This window comes from Lytechinus pictus, chromosome 15 (genome assembly GCF_037042905.1).
Source record: "Lytechinus pictus isolate F3 Inbred chromosome 15, Lp3.0, whole genome shotgun sequence".
NCBI lineage: Eukaryota > Metazoa > Echinodermata > Echinoidea > Temnopleuroida > Toxopneustidae > Lytechinus > Lytechinus pictus.
In genome coordinates this window covers 28,774,214-28,796,034 of record NC_087259.1, presented here as the reverse complement: position 1 = coordinate 28,796,034, position 21,821 = coordinate 28,774,214, and the positions used below count along the sequence as shown (strand labels likewise).

The window sequence follows — 21,821 nt, the reverse complement described above, 5'->3', positions numbered from 1 at the left end:
TCTGTAGGCCTATAATACCCATGCCAAAAAAAGGTTTTCATTGAATACATTTCGATTGCTAATCTCAATTTTCTCGTTTTCTTAGGTCTTGACTGTCACTACCAAATGATTTACGCCACTGCTCATTATGGAGAAGTGAAACCAAAAAACTTTTACCAACTTTATTTTTCTTCTTCTCGGTTGTACGTTCCACCATGGTAACAGAATAGATGTGTTTATATTTTGATACAAAGTTCGTTTACCTTCTCCGAAAATTCACAGTCATAACAATCATAATCAGTTTAGCTGTCAGTTTTCTGGGTCAGTCTGACAGTGTGAATGCCGGGCGAATGTAAACGTCTTTTAATCTCTAAAGGACATGAAGAATGTAAAATACTTTAGGATATTTTTCAATAAACCGATAATTGAGTTGTGGTTATACCATAGAGATGTATACTAACTACTAGTTACTAGTATACATCTCTATGGGTTATACACAGATCGGACACAGATACATATAATTTGAATATATAAAGGTAAGCTGTACGCGTGAATATATGATGATCGGTTGAAAATAAAGTGACAATGAGATTTCAATTAATTGCAACTTTCTACTGCAGTAGAAAAGTTGCAATAAAATTTGGAACCAACAACAAGTATGAATTCTCAACAGGCCCAAGCCAAGGTGATCCCCAGACCCCACATCTTTGCCCCCCCCCCTCCCCCCTGTACTGTGCGATGATGGGCGTGATCGTTTGGCTCGTTTTCATTGGTTGTTTTTCGATCTGTCGATATCACGTGCGTACACATGTGACGTCACACTGTAAAGTTGGCCCCGGTGGCGGTGTGCATGTGATTTTTGCTTTACATGTTTTTATGAATATTTCCAACCAAGGCTTCAGTTTTACAAGAATACCTGCACGAGGTGACATAGAGACTGTGCAACATCATCTGAAACTCAAAACAAATTGAAATTTCTCAGTAAAAAAAAATCGATCAGTCCTCGCATCTGTCGCACTCACTCACTTCATCTGCCGAACGGATCTCTGCAGCAGTGTTCCCCCGCTCGTCCCCGTTCAAATATCAGTCTTGACCCGGCCGTCGCTGCCACGCCGACGACATGGAGACTTCGATATCTCGTTGTATGTTTCTTCTCTTCACCACTCTTTTGGTTGCCACTAAAGGCTATAAACCGGTAATTATTATCCATGGAATGCTTGATGGAGCAGCAGAAATGCACTTCATGCATGATATGATCATGAAGGTAAGTTTAAAACAACTGATCATGCTGAGCTGATCATGTCTCAACATGCTCAATCAACAAACAACCATATTAAATTATTATACATTGTCTTGATTAAGAATAAGATTCAACAGTTTTTCTTAACTTATTTTAAGTCAATTTTTCCCCAACTGTCACTGAGTGATGTGACTTAGGCCAGAACCTCATTATTTTGTATTTTGATTATGAAAAAATGTAACCCTCAAAGTGTATAACTATAAGATCTAAGTTACTAATCTAAGTTCTTTTTTTTAAAGGCCAAATTCATTCAATGTCAGTTTATCACCGATACGAGTGGATACCATGTGCCACCAAAAAAACACGTAGAAAATATGTATTTTTCAAGATAGGGCACGATACGTATGTAACGTAATAAGGACCCGTGTCAAAAACACTAAAATAATGAAAAAAGGGTATCTATTTCACGAGGAAAGCTACATGTTTAGGGTCAAATTTGTGAGGGTATAAAATATAAAACGTTTTATAAAGGATGTACTTTTTGCCCCAACAGTCAACACTGGTACGTGTTTAGAGTACGATTTGCGCGAGGTGTGTGGAAGGTTGGGCTGTACTAATGATGTCGGTAAAGGTAAAACCGACGACCGGTTCGTGACATAATATCGCTGTACTTGTTAAGGGGTTCAATTCACTGAATACTTGCCAAGACTATTGTTTTGTTTCCAATACTTGTTAAGGGTAGGGTTTGGCACGCCAATACGTGTTAAGGGGTGCATTTTCAGAATATGGAAAATACTTGTTTAGGGTGCTTTTCGAGACCCCATGGTCATGCATGGTATCCATTCATCAATGGAAGTGGCCCCCCCCCCCCCCCCCCCCCGGGTTTATCATCATCCTCAATCATGGTTAATTTTAAATGCCTGCCGCTAATATGTAGACTGGAATAACTGTCGTTTCTGCGGATTTATTTAACAATTTCTGACATTTGCTATAATCCCCATTGGTGAGTGGAGCCAACCAAATACAGAGACTGAAGCTTTTGGTCTACCAATAATGATATCACTCATCAGCCAGACCAAGTGAATAATATTTTATTCAATTTTTTTGTTGTTGTTGAAATTTTCTTATGTCTGGTTTCTTTTGTCATTTCAACAGAATACATTAAATGCTATTGAATTTTTTTCAGTCATTGGCTTAATACATTTTTTTTTTAAGTGAAGGAATATTGTGTTTGAGCTGAGAGAGTGAGAGGTCAGAGGTACATGTAGTCTGACACTGGCAAATGCCCCCCCTTGATTTGTGCATTATGTACTCTCAAAACTGTCTTTGAGTTTTTTAAATTATACTGTAAATATGTCCATATAAACTTTGGTTGACAAGTTTTACAATAGTGGTTTCAACGGTTCACCCTTTTGCAGCTTTAGCTGTGAAAAGGTTGTAGTTAGAGCAATTTACAGTAGACCTACAAAATATGTATTTTTTCACTCACTGGGGAATCATGCAAGGTTAATTAATTAATTTTCTCAGGCACATCCTATAACGTTCTGAACTCCCTGGGATCATGGGATGCATATCATTAAATTGTTACAAAAGTTTTAAGTGGTCTAGATTCATTTGTTTGTTATTCATCAGGCACATTCTGCAATTTTCTCCATTCCCTTTGGAGCATTACATGCATTTGTTACAAAACTTCAAAGTGTTCATGTTCAATGTCTTTTTCTTTTACAGGCACATCCTGGAACAAACATCACGATCCCAGACATCTATAGTTACTATAAAAGCTTGGAGCATCTATGGAAGCAGTTCCCTGACTACCTCAAGGCTATTCAAGATGTGATCAATCAGTCCCCTAATGGCATTCACTTAGTCTGTTTTTCACAAGGTAAGGGAATCAATGTTTGACCTGGTGGATGTTTCATAAAGCTTTTTATTAACTTAACGATTGATTGTAAGTTTGAAGGGATTGTTTGGACAGGTGTGTCAGTCTTTTCTTAATCACATTCGACAGAGTTTATAACAAACTTTGTTAAGTGCAGAGTTTATTACTTGCCACATAGATGAGATACTCAGAATTTAAACTCTTGGCTTTCTTCTTCCGTTGAGTACAGTCCTCTTTGTAGAGTACATTCGTACTCAAGGTAAGAAATTTGGACACTTAATTTGAAACTTCCTATTTCAGCTTTTTGGTAGGTCATGTTCTACTGTATGGTGGAACACTTCCTGATTCTCACAAGTTGCAGTAGGCCTGACTCTCGAGCATATCAAAAGATTTTGCAAATTAATAGATGGCTCCAAAATGATGATATTCTAGGGTAAGGATTCTTTTTCGAGGACACATTTCTATACTATAGCACAAAAGGAAAACAGCCAGTGAATCCCCATGGGCAATAAATAAGGCATAAGGGAAAAAGTACATGGAAGCTGGGGGTGATTTAGCCCCCCCAAATGTTCAAAAGAGCCCTGAAAATTTTCGAAACAGCACCAGAAAACCTCCATTCACAGCAATGTTAAATCTTCTCCATTGTTGCAGATTTAGGCAACTGGTTGTGGAAAGTAGTGCCCACAATTTTTTTTTTTTTGCCTTGATTAATGGGACATTTTTCCTTCTCGCCCAGTGCTAGACAGGGGAAGGGTAAAATGATTCATTGTCTACTGGATAGCTTATAGCTAAAGTGGCTATACTTGGTAAATAGATTATAAATATGAAGGATTTAAATGTAATTGAGTACCACTTAAAAATGAAGAGGGACAGGATTGAGCACAAGCAGAAAGAAAAAAAAAGGAATTTGATTGATTGATTGACTTGAAAAAAATTGCTTATTCCTGAAATGAGTGAACAAATTTGAAAGTTGAAACTCAAATAAGGGCTTATTTTTTCTTTTTTGGGGGGTGAAATGGTTCAAACTTCACCTTAGCATTGGCAAGAAATTCCTTTTTTTCACATTAGGTGGTTTCAGACCACCTCGAAGTTCGTCAGTTCCAGGTATTTTCTGATCGGGAAATTTACCCGATCAGAAAATACCAGGTAATAATGGCAATGTGAAAGCAAATTACGCTTAATATCCCCGAAAGAAAATACCCACTAAATAGTAGGTACTTGGCAAAATTACGAGAACTTTCGCAGGGATTTTTCCAAGGTCGCAGGTATTTTGGCAATGTGAAATCAATTTACGGAAACTTTTAGCCCAGCGTGTAGTTGGGCGCGGGCGCCTGCTGAGCTAGTGGGTTTGAATCTCGCGCCTTGCCTGCTTATCAGACCATACTGCGCATGCTCCTAACTTCAGAAATTTATCCCGAAGGGTATGTTTCGGGGCGGTGTGAATGCAGGAATAATTAATGGGTATTTTTTAGCCTAAAAAAGTTCTCGTAATTTAACGGGTTAGATTTGAAAACCAGTGTCTTGCTTGAATGCTCACGAGGGAATGGAGAAGATGCATTGTTTGTGGGCAAGTCTGAAACTTATTCAATGTCGGAAGACATAGTATATAGATCTGCAAGCATTTAGAGGTGTTGTTTCAAACACTGTACAAGGAATATTATATTATTCTTCTTCCCTCCTGCTGCTGCTCCTCCTCCTCCTGACCCCCTGATTCTCATCTGTTCCATTTAATTCTCATCCTTGTGCACGTTTTTTATTCTCCTTAATCTCATTTTCCTCCTCCTGGGTCCCGTTTCATAAAGACTTGTTACAGTAACAAGTGCAAAATTTCTATGACAAATTTTGAATCAACCAATCAAATTGCAGGATTTCAGTAGCTTTAAACTGTTATTGCAAGTTTGTTATTATAACAAGCTTCATGAAACGGGACCCTTATATTTTTACATTGTACTGATGTTTGTATTCTCTCTCTTTCTCTGCCTCACTTTCCTTCACTTTCTCCTTTTCTCCTCATAATTTTTCTTCTCTCGTACCAGGTGGTTTGATGTGCAGAGCTGTGGTTGAGCAGTTGGACAATCACAACGTGGAGAGTTTGATTCTACTTTCATCCCCACAAATGGGTCAATTTGGAGGTAAGATTTTTAGTGTATTATCCTCACCCCAAAACTGATCTAGGATTTACCAGAAAGGGGGGGGGGGGTGGTGGGTGCACTTAAAAGAGACCAAAGGTTAGCTTTGCTGTTAAAGAGTGCTCATTCCCACCCCCTCCCCTTCACAAGCGCAGTTTAATACTTACTCCTCAGCCAATTCTCTGCAACATCCCCCCCCCCCACCTGCATGGATCATTGCGGATAAAATTTTCAGGCTCCCTTTTATTACTGTAATATTTACAGTGTGGAGCAATTACTTACAGTGCAATGGTCACAGCAGTATTTGATGTCATAAAATGTTGTACATGTACCGGTATTACACAGATTGAACTTGGTCAATCAATGAAATCACATTGCATATGTTTTTTCTTCACATTCATTTTACATGCATGCAGAATCTTTTTATGTCAGCAGTGCAAAGTCTGTTAATATACATGTATGCATTATAATAAACTGATGATATGGATCCTAATGAAGTGATTGGCTGAAATTTATCATGTGAGCAGTCAAAGCAAACCTAAAAATTTGCTAATGAGTAGTACTAATGTCTACTTGTAGTTCTATTGACCAGTCATGGTCTTGAGATGAGTATGGCTCTACAAAAAGAAAGATTCCCATTAATAACATAAATCTGCTTGGTTGTTACACAGACTTGTTACCTAAGGAAACAGTGTTATAAACCCAGTGCCAACAATTCTTACCATTGCCCTCAATAATGTGCATTATTTGTTTAAAGGATTATAAAAGATGTTGTAATCAAGGCCTTGTAAAAAAGGCCATTTATAGTAGTGTATCATACACTGTTTATTTTTTCCCCCTGTAATTGACTCTGAAGTTGAATGCCTATGCATAAAGCCCATGATACAAAAGTCATTATTTTAAGGTCCTCTTACATTTTGATCACTCTATTTAAAAAAAAAATTAATTTACAATAAGGTGGGTTTTTTTCATGCGATGTACATGTGCCTTTAAAAAATCTGTACCCATATTCCCTTTAAGGAATTTCCTGAATTAACCAATTCTACTTTGGACCATCAAAGTAAAGTTTGTTTTATAGTTTGCTTTTGCTATCATATTTGTAAATTGACAACTTTGGGATATCTTGCAGAGTCGCTTGTGCATGTACTAGTCTGAGGGTGTGGTGCAGGGGTACATGTATTTGATGGGGTGGGGGTACAATTTGAACTTTAAACTTTCCTTTTCTATTTTATTCCTCTTAATTTTCTTCTTTTTTAATGCCTTTTACAGTATCCTCCCCTTTTCACTTCTTGAAAATCATAGGGGCAGCCCTGGCTATTATTGTAAAACAGTAAGGACAGAAAGTTATTGTTTTCAGTCAAGAAATGTTTAATCTTCCATTCAACAATCTATATACATGTAGTCCTTGCTCTATGTGGAACGAAATATCAGAAATATTAGAAATGGGTAAATTAATGCTTACAGTTAATAGTTGGACTAAACATGTACTGTATCATTTCATGAAACATTTTTTTTTATATATTAATGTATGCCATTTGTCTATCATGACTATACATGTACTGTATCATTTCATGATTTTTTTTAATATTAATGTATGCCATTTGTCTATCATGTCTAGTCCCATATATAGATAATAAAAATGCATGTAAGTACATTTGTCTGTTTGCATGCACCTTGAAACGTTTTTATTACCATTACGCAGCACCCCTTTTTCACAATTATAAAAAAAATATCACATCTCATGTCTTTGTAGTAAGGTGTATGTATCATTTTTTTTCCCCATTAAGCTACATAGTATTAGAGAAATGCAAAAGCTTTATTATAAATTTGGGTGCTTTTTTTATTTTAATGTCACACTTGGCCTTTGGTATAATATTTTGATCATCCTATGATGTACAAAGTAAATTGAAAGAACTCGATGTTTAAATGTGCCTGCGCTTAAAAGAATATTATGTATGTGTACATGTAAAATCACCAAAACACAAGTTCCCTCCATTGCTAATAGGTGATTTCCTATTCACGGTTTCACTCACAACTCCTATGCTGAAAGTCATGCTTTCAAGATATCAAATTTATATTTTTCATTTCCGTGTTTAGTACCCTGGGTAATTTTAGTTTATTGTTTTATCTTAGAACGTTTACCATTCCATTTCATTTTTTTTCTTGATAAAACCAACGCTGCTTTGCAATACATACATGCACCTCATTCATTATTAAATGAGATCTAGCTCTATGTAGGTCAGGCTGACAGAGGTCATAGCTTGTCACTAAGGCAAAATAATCACTATGCAGTAGTATAATAAGGTTATGAACCAAGTTCACTTTCAACAATTCCCATAGGGATAAAATCAGAGCTTTCCCTAGTATAAAGAAGATTATGATTTTAAGTTCTGTGTGGGTGCTAGTAGATTGTTTCCCCGAGCGCCAAAACCTATTCTGAGTTTTATCAGTATTAGCCAGATCACATTATTGATATCTTAACACCTAGTGAAATACCAGCTGCATTTTCACCTCATTCATGATGACAAATCACGATTGGTCAAAAAGATTCTTCTTTGGAATATGTACATGTAGATGATAAAATGTTATTTGGATGGCAGATTTTCTCAGTCATTCTTTAAATTTTTTTTTCACTTTCTGTTTTATTCTTTTTTTTTCAGACACAAGCTATGTTAAAGAATTTCCAAAGAGTCGTTATGAGGTGTATAGGTTAGTATACATGTACTTCTACATGCTATCATCTGGGGTATTTCACAAAGATTTAGATTTGACAAAATAATCACTTGAATTCTAAATGGGGTACATCATACTAAGCCCAGAGCAAAATATAGCGATGTGATTGCACTAAGTTGCCAATCGCATCTACAGTAAGTGCAATCTGTTTCAGGCCAGTGCGCACATTACATGTACAACGGCACTGCAGCATGCTGCATCTCACGTCGCCTCTTCTGTTGCGTGTATGTTGTCTGCTCTGCAGCAGCGCAGCAAATTGGTAATGACATCATTGTCTAGGACAAATCTGATTGGCTGAAATTATCAAAATCGCAAAAGATTTGACATGTAAAATGTCTTAGATTTAATCTGTGATCCTACTGCAACAAAGCAGGTCGCAGTTGCAGCGTGTTGTAGGTTGGCGCACACTCTGTGATTTTGTTGTAATCGCGTCACATAGTTTTCGCTGGGCTTAATGTATCTCCATTGGTCAAATCATGCACAGGGAATGTGCGCTACCACTTGTCTATTAATGAGATTGTGCATTGAAAAACATGCTCATTAGCACCTAAGAATGAATAAAATATAAAGAACAATGAAACCTGAAACAAGATTATTCATAACAGATTAACCAAAGGAAAAAAATCAATGAAAATCTGAGAAAACTTGAATAAATAATAAGAAAATCTTGAGCATTTGAATGTTTAGATCACTAATGATATGGGCATCCTTCAATTTTTAAATTTGAATGGATTTTGAATGTATGATTCATGCTAACAAAGGTAGACTGTGTTAATAAGATCTTTGGTAATTGTCACCTTTGCCTAAACTGAAACTTGGCATTGAGTTCTAGATGTTTATCATGACCTGCATTGCTTAATGTTTAATCAAGACAAATTTGTCTTGATACTAGTTTCATTTTCTGCCATTAAGGTATCATGTGATAGGTAATAATGATTGCTAGTATGACAAACATTTACAATGTATATTTAGATATATGGTTGGTTTATACAAATCATAGTCTGATATCATGGGACCACTTTTAATGTATTTTCATATATTAAACAATTTGCCTGTAAAGTTTCAGTTTTCAGTTGGACAGTTACTGAAGTTAACATGAGGTTGTGAAACTACTAAATTATGAAAAATGATACAAAATGATACTGATAAATTACAATAATCATGAGGGCTCTTCATATTAATGAAGAAAAAAAAAGTGAAATTTAATCTTATGCATAATTTCAATATATTTAGATAGGGTTTAGAAACTGGATGTAATTTCTAATTATACTGTACCCTGCCAAACAGAGTTTAAAGAGGGTATGCAATCAGCATGTGACTTGGTGGCCATGAGGTAGAATAGATGATTAGTTGGTTGGTCTATTGCAATATATATGGATTGAACTACTTCCTCAATATTTGTCCAATGCTCATATGATACTTGGCACACACAATTGTATTAATATGAAGATGTGCTTTAACACTCTTCTTTTGAGTGAAGAATGCAAGACAAATTATTCAAGTGTGTCTGAAAGTATGTTATCATGGTAATGGCATGAGAGATCTTGCAAATTACATCTAGCTACAGTTAAAATCTATTTTTTTAGAATGACTACATATATTTGAGTGATCATTATTCCTATTTTCTTCATTTATACACAGATTGTGCTATGACCTCAGTCTTATAGGTCAACAGATCTCCGTCTGTGAATATTGGAATGGTGAGTGAACCAAATTTTGATTTATGACACATTATGTTTTTAAGATATTTCAAGATATCTTGATAACTGGGCTTGGATATGATCCAATCCTATGTGCAATAGGTTTAAAAATATAAAAAGATAAGAATTATCAATAACCAGTAGATGTATAAGTTTTTTTTTTAATTCTTATCAGGAATAATTGCTTATGTTTGTGAAAAAGTGCCAAGTCTCTGCAAATTGTTCCTGATCAGAGACATGAAGTTTAGTCCATAACACTGCCTCTATAAACACTTTGTTTCTTGTTATATTTTCACTTGTTCTTATTGCAGCCTTTTGTGTTTGTCATTTTTCCCCCCTGTATCATTCATACTTCTGTTCAATTAATTTGTTGTTCATTGGTTTTTTTCAGATCCATACCACCAACCAGAGTATCAAGAAAGGTCTGATTTCCTGGCATTGCTTAACAACCAGAGTGCTCACAGTCAGAGTCAACGTGAGTATACTTTGATTATCATATTGTAGCATAATGATTTGTACCTTAAAGATGTATCTCATAGTTTGATCGTAGAGGGCGATATTTTTATGTTGTGATACTTTGCCATTATTGGAGAAGTGCGTCAGTTTGCTGGGAGCTGTGGTGACGTCCGGTTGTAAGATGTAATCTGAATATATTAAGTTAAACTGTATACCATTATCTCCTAAGTTGCTTCATTTACATGATTTGGGGTGAGTGAGCGGGTGATTTGGTATATTTCAGAGGAATGAGAGAGTGTATCATGTTGCACAATAGACTTTTGTGAGCGGATCTGCCCAAAAAGAGATAGAAAAGCAAGGAGAAACATGGACCGGGTTCTGGAGACTGCAAGACGGCAGAACGCTCCCCCGGCAGGGCCCGGTTACACCACATATTGATGTGAAACTGTAAAAGAATACAAGAATAAGAAGACTGGGAATGTATCCTGTTAACTTCTACATGTATATTCAAAACATCAGAAAGTAACAACACTTTCAATGATGATGAAGTACATTGTAACATGAAAGAAACAAACTACATGATATTATATTTACACTGTATATGAAATTAAATCACTGTGCCATGTCCTGTTTGAAGAGCGCCATTCAAAGTCCTAAATTACCTCATATGGATGACACTGCATCATTATCTAAGATGTAATATGTTTATATTCATGAAGAAGACTTTTAATAGACTTGACAATTGACAAATTATGTAAACATAGCTAGATTGGTTCAAATCAAACAATTTAAATGTACATGTACTACACTTTGTCCTTAACTTTGTTTGGTTGAACTACATGTTTAGCATTCTATGGAGTGTGTGCTGTGTACCTACTGTGAATATTGATAACAGAATACATGATAATTATCATGTTTTATCTAGTTTTAGCCTTTGTACAAATGCAAAGTTTATTATAGCATAATTAATATAACTCTAAAGCAAAGAGTTATCTTTTAAGATTCCAGATTAATACAAGTTGCATTCTTACATGCATGTTCATGAAATAACAACTTTTCAATTTTAATCATAAAAATCCCAAGGAAATTGATAACATGTATTTTCTCCCTCACCCCCAAAAAAGAAAGAAGTAAAAATCAAGGAAATTAAGACTAGCATTATCATTTATATCCAGTGTACATTGTATATTATATTAAGCAGTAAGAAACTTTAAATCGCACAAATTAAAAAAGTGACACCAATACCAACACCATTATTGAACTTTGTCAGTTTTACATTTTTTATTTAAAAAAAAATCAATTTATCTTTCAGAATGGCGAAAAAACTTCATGAGATTGAAGAATGTTGTGATGATAGGTGGCCCAGATGATGGTGTTATAACTCCATGGCAATCAAGGTAAATGTATTGACAATTTTTATTGAAGTATGACGAGTGCTTTGGTAAAAGGGTTAACTGAATTATACTCCAGTATCATCTCACTGGCCAGTCTTACAAGAGTGTAGTGGCCATTGAATCTTTTTTTCAATGGCTTCTTCGTTGTGGAAATTATTTTTATAAAAATTATTTTATTCTTTTTCAGTAGTCTGACTTGTTGAAAATTTTAGTTATTGGATTCTTCAGTAAGCTACATGTACATTATAAATATAATCTCCTGACATTTTCAACCATTCCATATTAGAAAAGAGGTTTCATATTGAAAATGAAATAATATGTGGAAAGTTCAGTTTACAGTTGTTTAGTATCACAGTGTTGGTTTTCCCTGAGTAACACAAATGATAATGAGAATGTTGAGAGTAGATTCTTATATTGTACTAATGCATGTTGGACATACATGTAAAGGTTCAAATTCACCACGTATATTAAAAAATGTCCAATGCTGATGCGCGCTTTTGTCACAGTGCGCCAACTTGAAGCTGTTGCCATGGTCCACTGTTTGAAGAGTGGACTCATTAATTCAAAACAGTGGACTTGTGAATAAAATAGCATACTTCACCATGGCAACAGGCATCAAGTTGGCGCACTGTGACAAAAGCGCGCATCAGCATTGGATATTTTTTGATATGCGCAGTACATAAGCTTAATTTATACAGGATATCTACATAAACCATGGGTTCAACCGATGATTTAAAAAACCACCTTTGTGAATTTGGGCCATATACTCCTGGAGCCCATTTGCAATAACAGTTATAAACTACTGAAATCCTTCAATCTGTTTGGTTGATAAAACAGTTGTTATAGAAATTGTGTGTTTGTTGTTCCAACAAGTCTTTATGAATTCTTACCCAGGTGCTCCATTATGTATTTACTGAGCTTTAGGATAGCAACCGATAATGCAAACAATACTTTTGAATATTATCACTAATCAATAGAATGTATTTTTGTATCTTGCAATGGGTCGTTTACAAAAACAAATTATCTTTATCAATGCTGAAAAAGAAACTTGAATGTATTTTCAATGTCTTGTTTGCTGTTGTTATATATGACATGGTCTTATTTTTGTTTCAGTCACTTTGCTACGTACGACAAAGACCTGAACATCACTGAAATGAAAGACCAAGAGGTAGGAGAATTCTACTCCCATTATTTCATGCATGTACCCATTGATAAAAAGAGTTTGATATACAGTGCGTCCCAGAAAAAACGAAACCGAGATTTAGCGATGATTTATTATAACTTAATCATAAATTTTTTTTTTATTTATTTAAAACGGTTTAATTCAACAAGGGTGTCTATAGCGGCTGAAAAGCCGAATTGCATTACCCTTTACAATCATTTACATAAAAAATACAATCAAAATCAAACAAAGAACAACTGAATTTACACGAATTCTACATCTTAAATACACTTATATCACGATATAAATTAAATTAAATAATAAATTGATACTGATACTGATAGTACATGCATTTGTTGTAAAATGTTGTTAAAAAATCGTACAGATTAATTAAAAATTAACATCTGAATGGCAAGACTCGTTTGTTTTCTTTCCCGTAATAATCCTGATTAAAAATGTTATAATGAAATAATAGTTGTTTACTCAAAGCAAAGGACAGAGAGAGTTACAATGGAAATTAGAAAGAGAGAGAAATTGAGCGAAAATCAAAGAGAGAGAAATGAGGGGAAAGAGGGAGAGAGAAAGGAGAAAAGCAACGAGGTGAATTGAGATAGTAAAAAAAGACAGATTGTCATAAAGAGAGATTGCGAGTGTACAACAGATGGATACGTTATTGATTGATTGCACTTCCTATATAAAATTTGAGAATTTACAAAACAAAAAAACGTAACTCCAGTCATGTAAATGAACCTAATGTACAGCTACAGAGGCCTGTGAAATGGATCCTGTAACCAAGGGCAAGACAAAAGAAAGTAAAACAGTCTTAACATATGAATTCTTAGCAAAGCGTCATATATAAAAATTAAAAAGAGGCATAGAAAGTAGAGATAGATAGATAGATAAAAGGCTAAGTATCTAAGGGATAAAATGGAGAAGGGTAAAGCAAGAAATGGAGCTAGGAAGAGAGAGAAAGGAAAGAAACAAAGAAAGAAAGAAAGGGAGCTTAAGAAGGAAAGAATGAAAGAGGGATAGAAAGAAAGAAAAAAAGGAAAGAAAGAAAGAAAGAGAAAATGGAGGAGAGAGAGAAACGAAAAAAAAAACAGAGAGAAGAAAAAAATTAGTAATTATTAAAAGAATTAAGTTAATGAAAACTGGAAGAAGAGAGGGAAAGAAAAGAATGAAATAGGAAACCAAAAGAAAAAAAAACGAAGAACAGACAGAAATGTAGACTGAATTAAGAGAGAAGATGAAAACTTATTAAGTGGATAAAAAAAAAAGACTAAAGGAATTCAAACGTATAAAGGATGAGAGAATTAGAAAGACGCATGCACTGCAAGCTGATTCACAACATGTGGTTGAAAATATATTAATTACAGTGAGAATTCAATAGTCGGATTAGATATGGCAAAGGACTATTTCTATGCCTAACAGTTTTACATTGCACTTCGGTATATTTGTTATTGTTTCTGAGATTCTTAGAGTGTGATTCACCGCGTGTTTGGGGAAGCCAATGTCTGAACCTCGCGCTAGGACCCAAGAGTCTCTGCGCGAAGCTGAGACAGAGGCATTCCCTGCGGTGACTCAGTTTTGGCAAACGGCACCGCTGGAGAGCATTCTCGTAGGAAGTGTACTGAAATCCTAGAATCATGCGACACGCGCGCTTCTGAATACGTTCAATTTGAACAACTTGGGTAGAAGTTAAGCCCGAGCTCCACACGGGAGCGCAATACTCGAGCACCGGTCGAATGTAAGAAACATAGATTTTAACCAAATCGTCAATTGGCAGTCGAAACCTGATTAGATTTCGCAGCATGTGCAGTCTCACGTTTGCCTTCCTTACCATTTCATTTACATGTGAAGACCATTTAAGATCACTCTGTATATTAACCCCTAGTAACTTTATACAATCTGTTTGAGTAATTTCTTGACCCTCAATTAATAAAATTATTGGCAGAGGAGGGTTACGCATGAACGTTACTGTCATACTTGAACATTTCTTGGGATTCAGTTTCATATTATTATTGAGAGTCCATTGTTCTAACTCGGTCACACTTGATTGGATATTAGATGGAGCGGACGATTTTCTACTCTCCAACAATGTGAGGTCATCTACATACTTCCAGTAGGATGGGGGATTAGGACTGTTGCACGCATCGTTGATTATTGCAAGGAAAACAATGGGGCCAAGTCTTGTCCCTTGTGGAGCACCTGTATTAACTTCTAGCCAATCAGAGAAAGATGTGCGATACTTTACGCTCTGTTGTCTGTTGTTCAGAAAGTCCGCTATCCACGCGATAGCGCTCGGGCGGACGTTCATTTGAAGCAACTTGGCAATGGCTATGTTGTGGTTAATCCTGTCGAACGCTTTGCTAAAATCAGTTGTAACAATCGTGGTGATCATTTTCGACTTTTCTGCGTTACTGTGGATCATCTGAAGTAAATCGATCAAGTAGTGCGAGGTTGAGATTCCCTTCGTGTTGCCGAATTGTGCAGGATCAATGAACTTCTCCATATCGGAAAGAGTCCATTTGGCTATGAATTTCTCAGCCACCTTGGCAAAATGATCTGTCAAAGAAACTGGTCTTAGATCATTCACAGATGGTTGAGATGTTTTCGGCAAAGGAACTACATGGGCTTTCTTCCAGCATTCTGGTACGAACGACTGGCTGAACGAAGCATTCAATATATCAGTGAGAGGGCAACTAAGCTCATAGGCGAATTCTTTGACAAGTCTAGCCGAGATGCCATCCGGCCCTGGAGCTTTTCTTTGATTAATAGCTTTTAACTCTCGATAAACTTCCCATGGCTGGATCAGCGGAAGTGGTCGATCAGCAGGTAAGTATGACGGCAGACTAGACGTGTCCAATCTCGGAATATCACTAGCGATGTTCACAAAGAAGTTGTTGATGTTATTGGCAACTGCCTCGAAGTCCGTAGGGGAAATCCCTTCAATGTGAAGAAGTGGTGATGCATTCCGACCTGACGTCATTGCCCTGATGTGTTTATACCAGGACGCTGGGTTGGAGCTCTTCAACTTCCTAACACGATTGTTGTAGAAGTCATATTTTGCATGTTTGATTTCACGGATAATGCGATTCCTCAAGCGACGCCATTTGCACATCTCTCCCGAAGCAAAAGCCGCCTGCCGTTGTTTAATCAATGACTTTATAGAAGGTGTTATCCAGGGTTTATCCTGGTTGTGCAGCTTGACAGTTTGTGTTGGGAAATATGTCTCAATCAAAGGATTTAGGATAGAGTAGAACGCATCGCATTTGTCATTCACATGTACAGCAGATAGGACTGGTGACCAGTCACAGTTGAGGATCTCCATCCCAAATTCGCGAATGTCACTCTCTTTCATCGGCCTAGTGGTACGACTTTGGGTGATATTACCGTTTTTCCTGGTGATCACTCTCAAAGGGGACCATTTCACAACACAGTGATCACTCGCTCCTATGGGGGATGCTACAGTCGGCAACTGATAATAAGTGCTGATATTTGTGATAATTTTGTCAAGTGTCTGTAAGCCCCGTGTCGGTTCATTCACACACTGCACGAATCTAGGGTCTAGGATGAGAGATGAGATGTCGAGATCATTCATGTCCCCCATTACTATGAAACCCACATCGGGGTATCGTGAAGACATTGTATCAATCACTTGATGGATGTGATCAATAAGTTTGTCAGATGTATTACAACCAGGAGGGTAATAAAGGACGGCAACAACGATGGAAGAAACTGCCCTGGGAAGCCTTTTGGGTTGAATTCGAATCCATATTATTTCTAAGTCATCAGGTACATCAACATCTCTTAGAACTTTCGGACAGAGGGACTCTTTCACATACAAGGCGACCCCTCCACCCCGTTGGTTATTTCTGGATCTAAGAAACAGGTCATAATTCGGAATGGTGACAGAATCATCAGGCATATTATTTTTGAACCATGTTTCAGTTACTCCGGCAAGGTCAACATCAGATTCAATGATCATTTCAAAGAATTCATCGAACTTGTTATTCAAAGAACGAGTGTTTGTAAGCAAACAGGAAGGGAAATTGTAAGTACTTACGCCTGCTCTTCGTTTATTCACAGGTTTTATCCTTTTCAGATTCGCAAAATTGGGTCCAAAATGGGGCATATCATTATCCTTATCCGAGCGTTGGGTAATGATCGTTGAAATTCTCCTCACTATATGAGTTCCAGCACGGCGTCCGCGATGACGCCTACGAATTCCTAACTCATTTATCGTGTTCCACGTATCCTCAGACAACCGATCCTTTGCTTGTTTACGTAGAAGTCTCAAACATCCGGGTGAGTATTTCTTCGGTTGACTGGTCCTGTTATCATCAATGGCGGGATATTCAAAATGTTCACGTGTAGAACCCGGAGATAGATGGGTTATCTGAACGTTCAAACCGCCGTCTTGGTAGGCCAAATCCATGTTGAGAATCAGTAAGCCTATGGCTGCTAGGAATGCCAGAAAATATACGTAGAAGTTACCTTGAAAATGCATGTCGTCGTTATACAATAGACAAATTACCTACCAACGTAAAGCTTAGAATCTCCTCTTTCATCTGATACTAATTAGATTATTCCTCATTCACGCATGAGTGAGCAAAAACAATTCGAAGAAAGGATGCCAAAAACTCATTTGGCGGGGCGTATCTGAATTTCAAAAAGAAAGTCACATGACTAAAAAGTTCAATATCTGCTCTTTTATTTGATACCTTGGTCACAGAAAATTGTCAAGAAGTAAAAAAGTTATGATCCCTCGAAACAATGCTTGTATTTTCATAATTTCATTAAATAAACGAGTTTTCACCGGTTTCACACTAAACTATCGCACGGTATAACAAAAAACTTAATGCATGGCTGATCTTCAACAAAACGGAGCGTCGAGTGAGTCTGGACGCTAGCCTTTAAAACCTCTTCATTTCATTTGCGTTTGGACCATATAATGCAATTATTGGGAACTGAAGTAGAAATAAAGGCCTGTTGAATGAATATCAAAGCTATTTTTGTGTTCTCTGAAAAAGAAAATCCATGTTTCATAGCAAAAAATAAAAGATAAAATAAACAAATGTTCAAATTTATGGAAATCAGTTCATTTTTAGGTACAACAGTCATGCACCAATTAAGCCTGATTAGGCAAGATGATAATGCAGAGGAGATTGCATTGTGATGTATTAACTGATGATATTAATATAGATTATTGGTAAATTACTGTATTGATATAGGGCTTGATAAAATCAGTCTAAGAAATTGTAATATTGTTATTACAACGTTAGCACAACTACATGTGTACCAGCATAATAATAATAGACGCTAGAGCCGCAGACCTCCATTGGTATCTCAAACCCTAGAAGTGAAACTTTTGGTTTCGAATATGGAGGCTGATCCACACTACACCTTCACATCAATTACTTCATCAGACTTTATTTTTTGGTCTGCAGTTTTAATTACTGTTGCAGGACTAGTGTTCTTTGCTGAGGCACAAATTTACATTCACCTAGGTGTAAATATGTACCGTTGCAACACATTTCTTTTAATACTGTGAACATCATCATCTTCATCATCACCACCACCACCACACCATCTCCACCACTAGCATACTCTTTATAAGTATTTATATTTTGTAATAATTCAGCAATATTATATACTTTGTCTTGAATGCTGTGACATCATCCTCATTGTCATCATTATTATTGTCATCACTACCAACACCACTTTTGCTTAATCATTAATGTTCTGAAATAATTCAGCAAGATTTCATACTTTTCTCTCCTGTTACAGGTATACCAGAAAGACTACTTTGGCTTGAAGACATTAGATTCTCTTGGGGCGTTGCACACCTATGGTATCGCTGGGGTCAATCATACCTTCTGGCATCGGAACCAGACAGTATTTGATTGCTGCATTGAACAGTTCCTGACATAGCTGTGTTTTCCACCGTACCAAACGTGTACCAAAGATGCCTTCTAGGTACTTTTATTCTTTTATCATTTGGTATCATCATGATTACTTGCAGTGATATCTGATTTTTTAACAGTATGCTTAAAGTGCCAAAATAGAGGAAATTGATGCCTCTGTAAAATCCATACTTGGCCATTGATGCCATAATAAGATTGGCAAATATTATGGAATAATCTTGTGAAAGTACATGCAAGTGTAAGCCTTTCCATGAAGACAATCTCCATGTATGTAACAACTCTTCTTGTTTTCAATTAGAAGTCTTTATGTACAGGATTCACAGTGTGAGCATCAACTCCTGAGCCTCGTCTTACAAAGAGTTATGATTGATCCGATCAACCTCAAGTACATGGAAATCCATCATATTCATAATTTTTTTATAGGAAATTTGCATAATGGCCTTTGGAAACAAAGAGAAGCCTACTGAGTTGTCAAGAAAAATATAAATATATGAATCATATCCAGAAAATATTTTGAACAACCATGCATTTTAGATGTCGATGTTGCTTGCTTTCCATAGTTGTGGTTGATTGGATCAATCGTAACTCTTTGTAAGACGGGGCCCTGATGTTCCATCTGTAGCTGTAATTTATAGATAACCAGGAGATTTCATGAAATAGGAGGTACATATCCAGCCTAACTTGATGAAATATCTAGTTTGTATGTGTGTCCATAAAGCCCATGAATATGTGGTGCTTGAAGAATAGAAGTCCTCTAGAAGAAGAATAGTAGTCCTCTACCAATGATGACTTTATGCACATACCAATTGCAATGGAAAGCCATGGACAAAAGGATATTAAAAAAAAACGATTTTTTCAGAATTTCCCTACAGCAGAAAGTCTAGAAAAACGTATTGTCTGAAGATTCTGGAAAGTTTGAAAGAGTTTGAAAATTGTTAATGAAATATTTTTGTATAGAGGACATGTATTTAGGTATTGCAAGAGGATATCATTTTAGAAAGAGGTGAATGAATTGGATACGTCCTTTGTTATAACCATTTTAATATTGGCTATGCAAAGGAGATCTAATGAGGCTTAATATTACTGGAATGATAAAAGTAGGGGCTGATGTATGACTATATAATACTTTTTTTCAAATCTGAAAGAGCTTGGGGATTGATGGTTAATACTCCCTACTGTATAACTCATTAATGGAGAATCGAGGGGGGGGGGGGTTGCAAGGGTGGTCCAGTTTTTTGGTTTGGGATCCCATTTCTGGATACCTGTAATTGTCTTTTTAATTGAAAAGTTATCTTCTAGTAATAAACTTTGACCATCGATTTTGGGGATGAAGTCTAAGGAAAGTCCTGTCAATGGCCTTCATTTTCATCCTAGATCTTTACAAATTTCAAGAGTTTCAAATTTTAAAGTAGTGTGTATAGAGCACTTTGCAAGTAATCACTTTTAGAAAAGCACCCAAAGTAGGTGTTGGTATAGGTACATGGAGATGATAAATGTATAAAAAACTAACATTTTGCAAAATTTAGCACATATGTTAACAATATAGCAGTCATAAAGTCAAAAAGGGGCCTAAGCTTTCGATCCTAGCAGAATCTTCGTCGGAGGCAAAATGACAAACATATAAAGTGGAACAACCATAATATAGACCACAAACAAGCTACAGCAACACTAGAAACAAGGAGACAAAAGGGGCATTAGTGAGTAGAGAAGACCAATCAGGTTAGTGAATGGGGATGAAAGAAAAGGAGTAGGCAGACACAAAGGGAAGTTAGTGTAAGTAAGGCCAAGAGGGATTAAGATAATGAGGCAGGCAACATCAAACAGGATCTGGAACAAAACAGTGATAGAGGGATGAATAACTAGAGAATTAGTGAGAGGTGGGTCAAACAGGTTACAAAGAAAGGCTTAATAAACTGGTGCATAAGAGTGGGGGGAAAAAAGAAGAAAAAGAATGGGGAACAACTGATAATGTGCAAAAGACATATAAGTATATATGATAAAGCATTAAACAAACTAAGAGAAGAAGGTAAGTGTAAATATGTATCTATAAGTGATATGTATATAAATATATCCAAAAAAGAAATGTATATGAAAAAATATATAAATATATACACATATGGTGTAACTGATATGGTTTGTCATTTTGCCTCCGACGAAGATTCTGCTAGGATCGAAAGCTTAGGCCCCTTTTTGACTTTATAATTTACTCCATTGGCTCTCTTTTATTAGATAAGCAGTTTTCAGCAGCTTCTTTTTGCCAATATAGCAGTCTTCTAATCAGCGCTGCTTCCATTTAATGTGTGTTTTCAGTTTATTGATAATAACAACACGCCTCGGAATAGAATAGATGGCGCTATATAAATGCCTATTATTATCATTATTGTATTAAGTATTGGTTAGATGTATTTACATCATAAGTCAATTACAGAAGTAGTTTACAATACACCATGTGTTAAGTCCTAGGACGGACTATAAAGAGAAAGTGGAAAGTTAGAAGTGAGATTTACGGAGAGGCGAGAAATTGAAGGTTAGAAAGTAGAGTATCTTTTGCAAATGAGTGCATGGAATCCTTGATTCTGATTGGCTGTTGATCAGCGTTACCACGGTATTAACCATTTGATGGCAGAGTTACCATAATAGTAACTTTTATGCAAAGGGCCCAGGATTGTAAGTGTAAACCAGAAAGAGTAGAAGTGGTTTACAGTATGGTGTACCATAAATCGCTTTCCTGATTATCTATACCACCATACAAACCTTCAAACATCACATTATATGTCTTGAAGAGCATGACTTCATTCATTTTTATATAAAACCATCCCCACTTAAGGAACACCATTCAAACATTATTTACCCAAATTGAAATAAAATTGAAATAAAATCATTTTTAGGATACTAAGTATGCAAACATCTTTAATATTTTCTTACATTCTTCCTATCATTAAAATTTGCCTACTTTCAGTGATTCTTTGTCCCTAACTGATTACCAGCTTTGTACAATAAACACTAACAACATTACTTTGTAATTGTAATCACAATGCCAATAAGTTTGATTTTTTTTCATCCAGTTAAAATTGTATGAGAACTTGATTATGTTGTGATCTAAGTTATCATTGCTACTTGCATGTGATATCTTAATGACAAGAGATCAAATGTCATTACTCAGGAATTCTTTGATATTTTTAGTAATCAGTTGTGTAAATAGTTGAGATTTCATTTTGTTAA

At 36.0% G+C, this 21,821-nt stretch overlaps 1 protein-coding gene across 1 annotated transcript; it reads left to right on the top strand.

Annotated features, from left to right (window-relative positions):
• Positions 1–783: 783 nt before the first annotated feature.
• On the top strand, positions 784–19,142 carry LOC129278041 (lysosomal thioesterase PPT2-A-like). Its single transcript, XM_054914244.2, has 9 exons — positions 784–1,243; positions 2,948–3,101; positions 5,135–5,230; positions 7,888–7,936; positions 9,602–9,660; positions 10,052–10,135; positions 11,429–11,513; positions 12,624–12,678; positions 18,463–19,142. Exons 1-9 carry the CDS (start codon positions 1,100–1,102, stop codon positions 18,604–18,606), a joined length of 870 nt encoding a protein of 289 aa, XP_054770219.2. The 5' UTR covers positions 784–1,099; the 3' UTR covers positions 18,607–19,142.
• Positions 19,143–21,821: the final 2,679 nt, after the last annotated feature.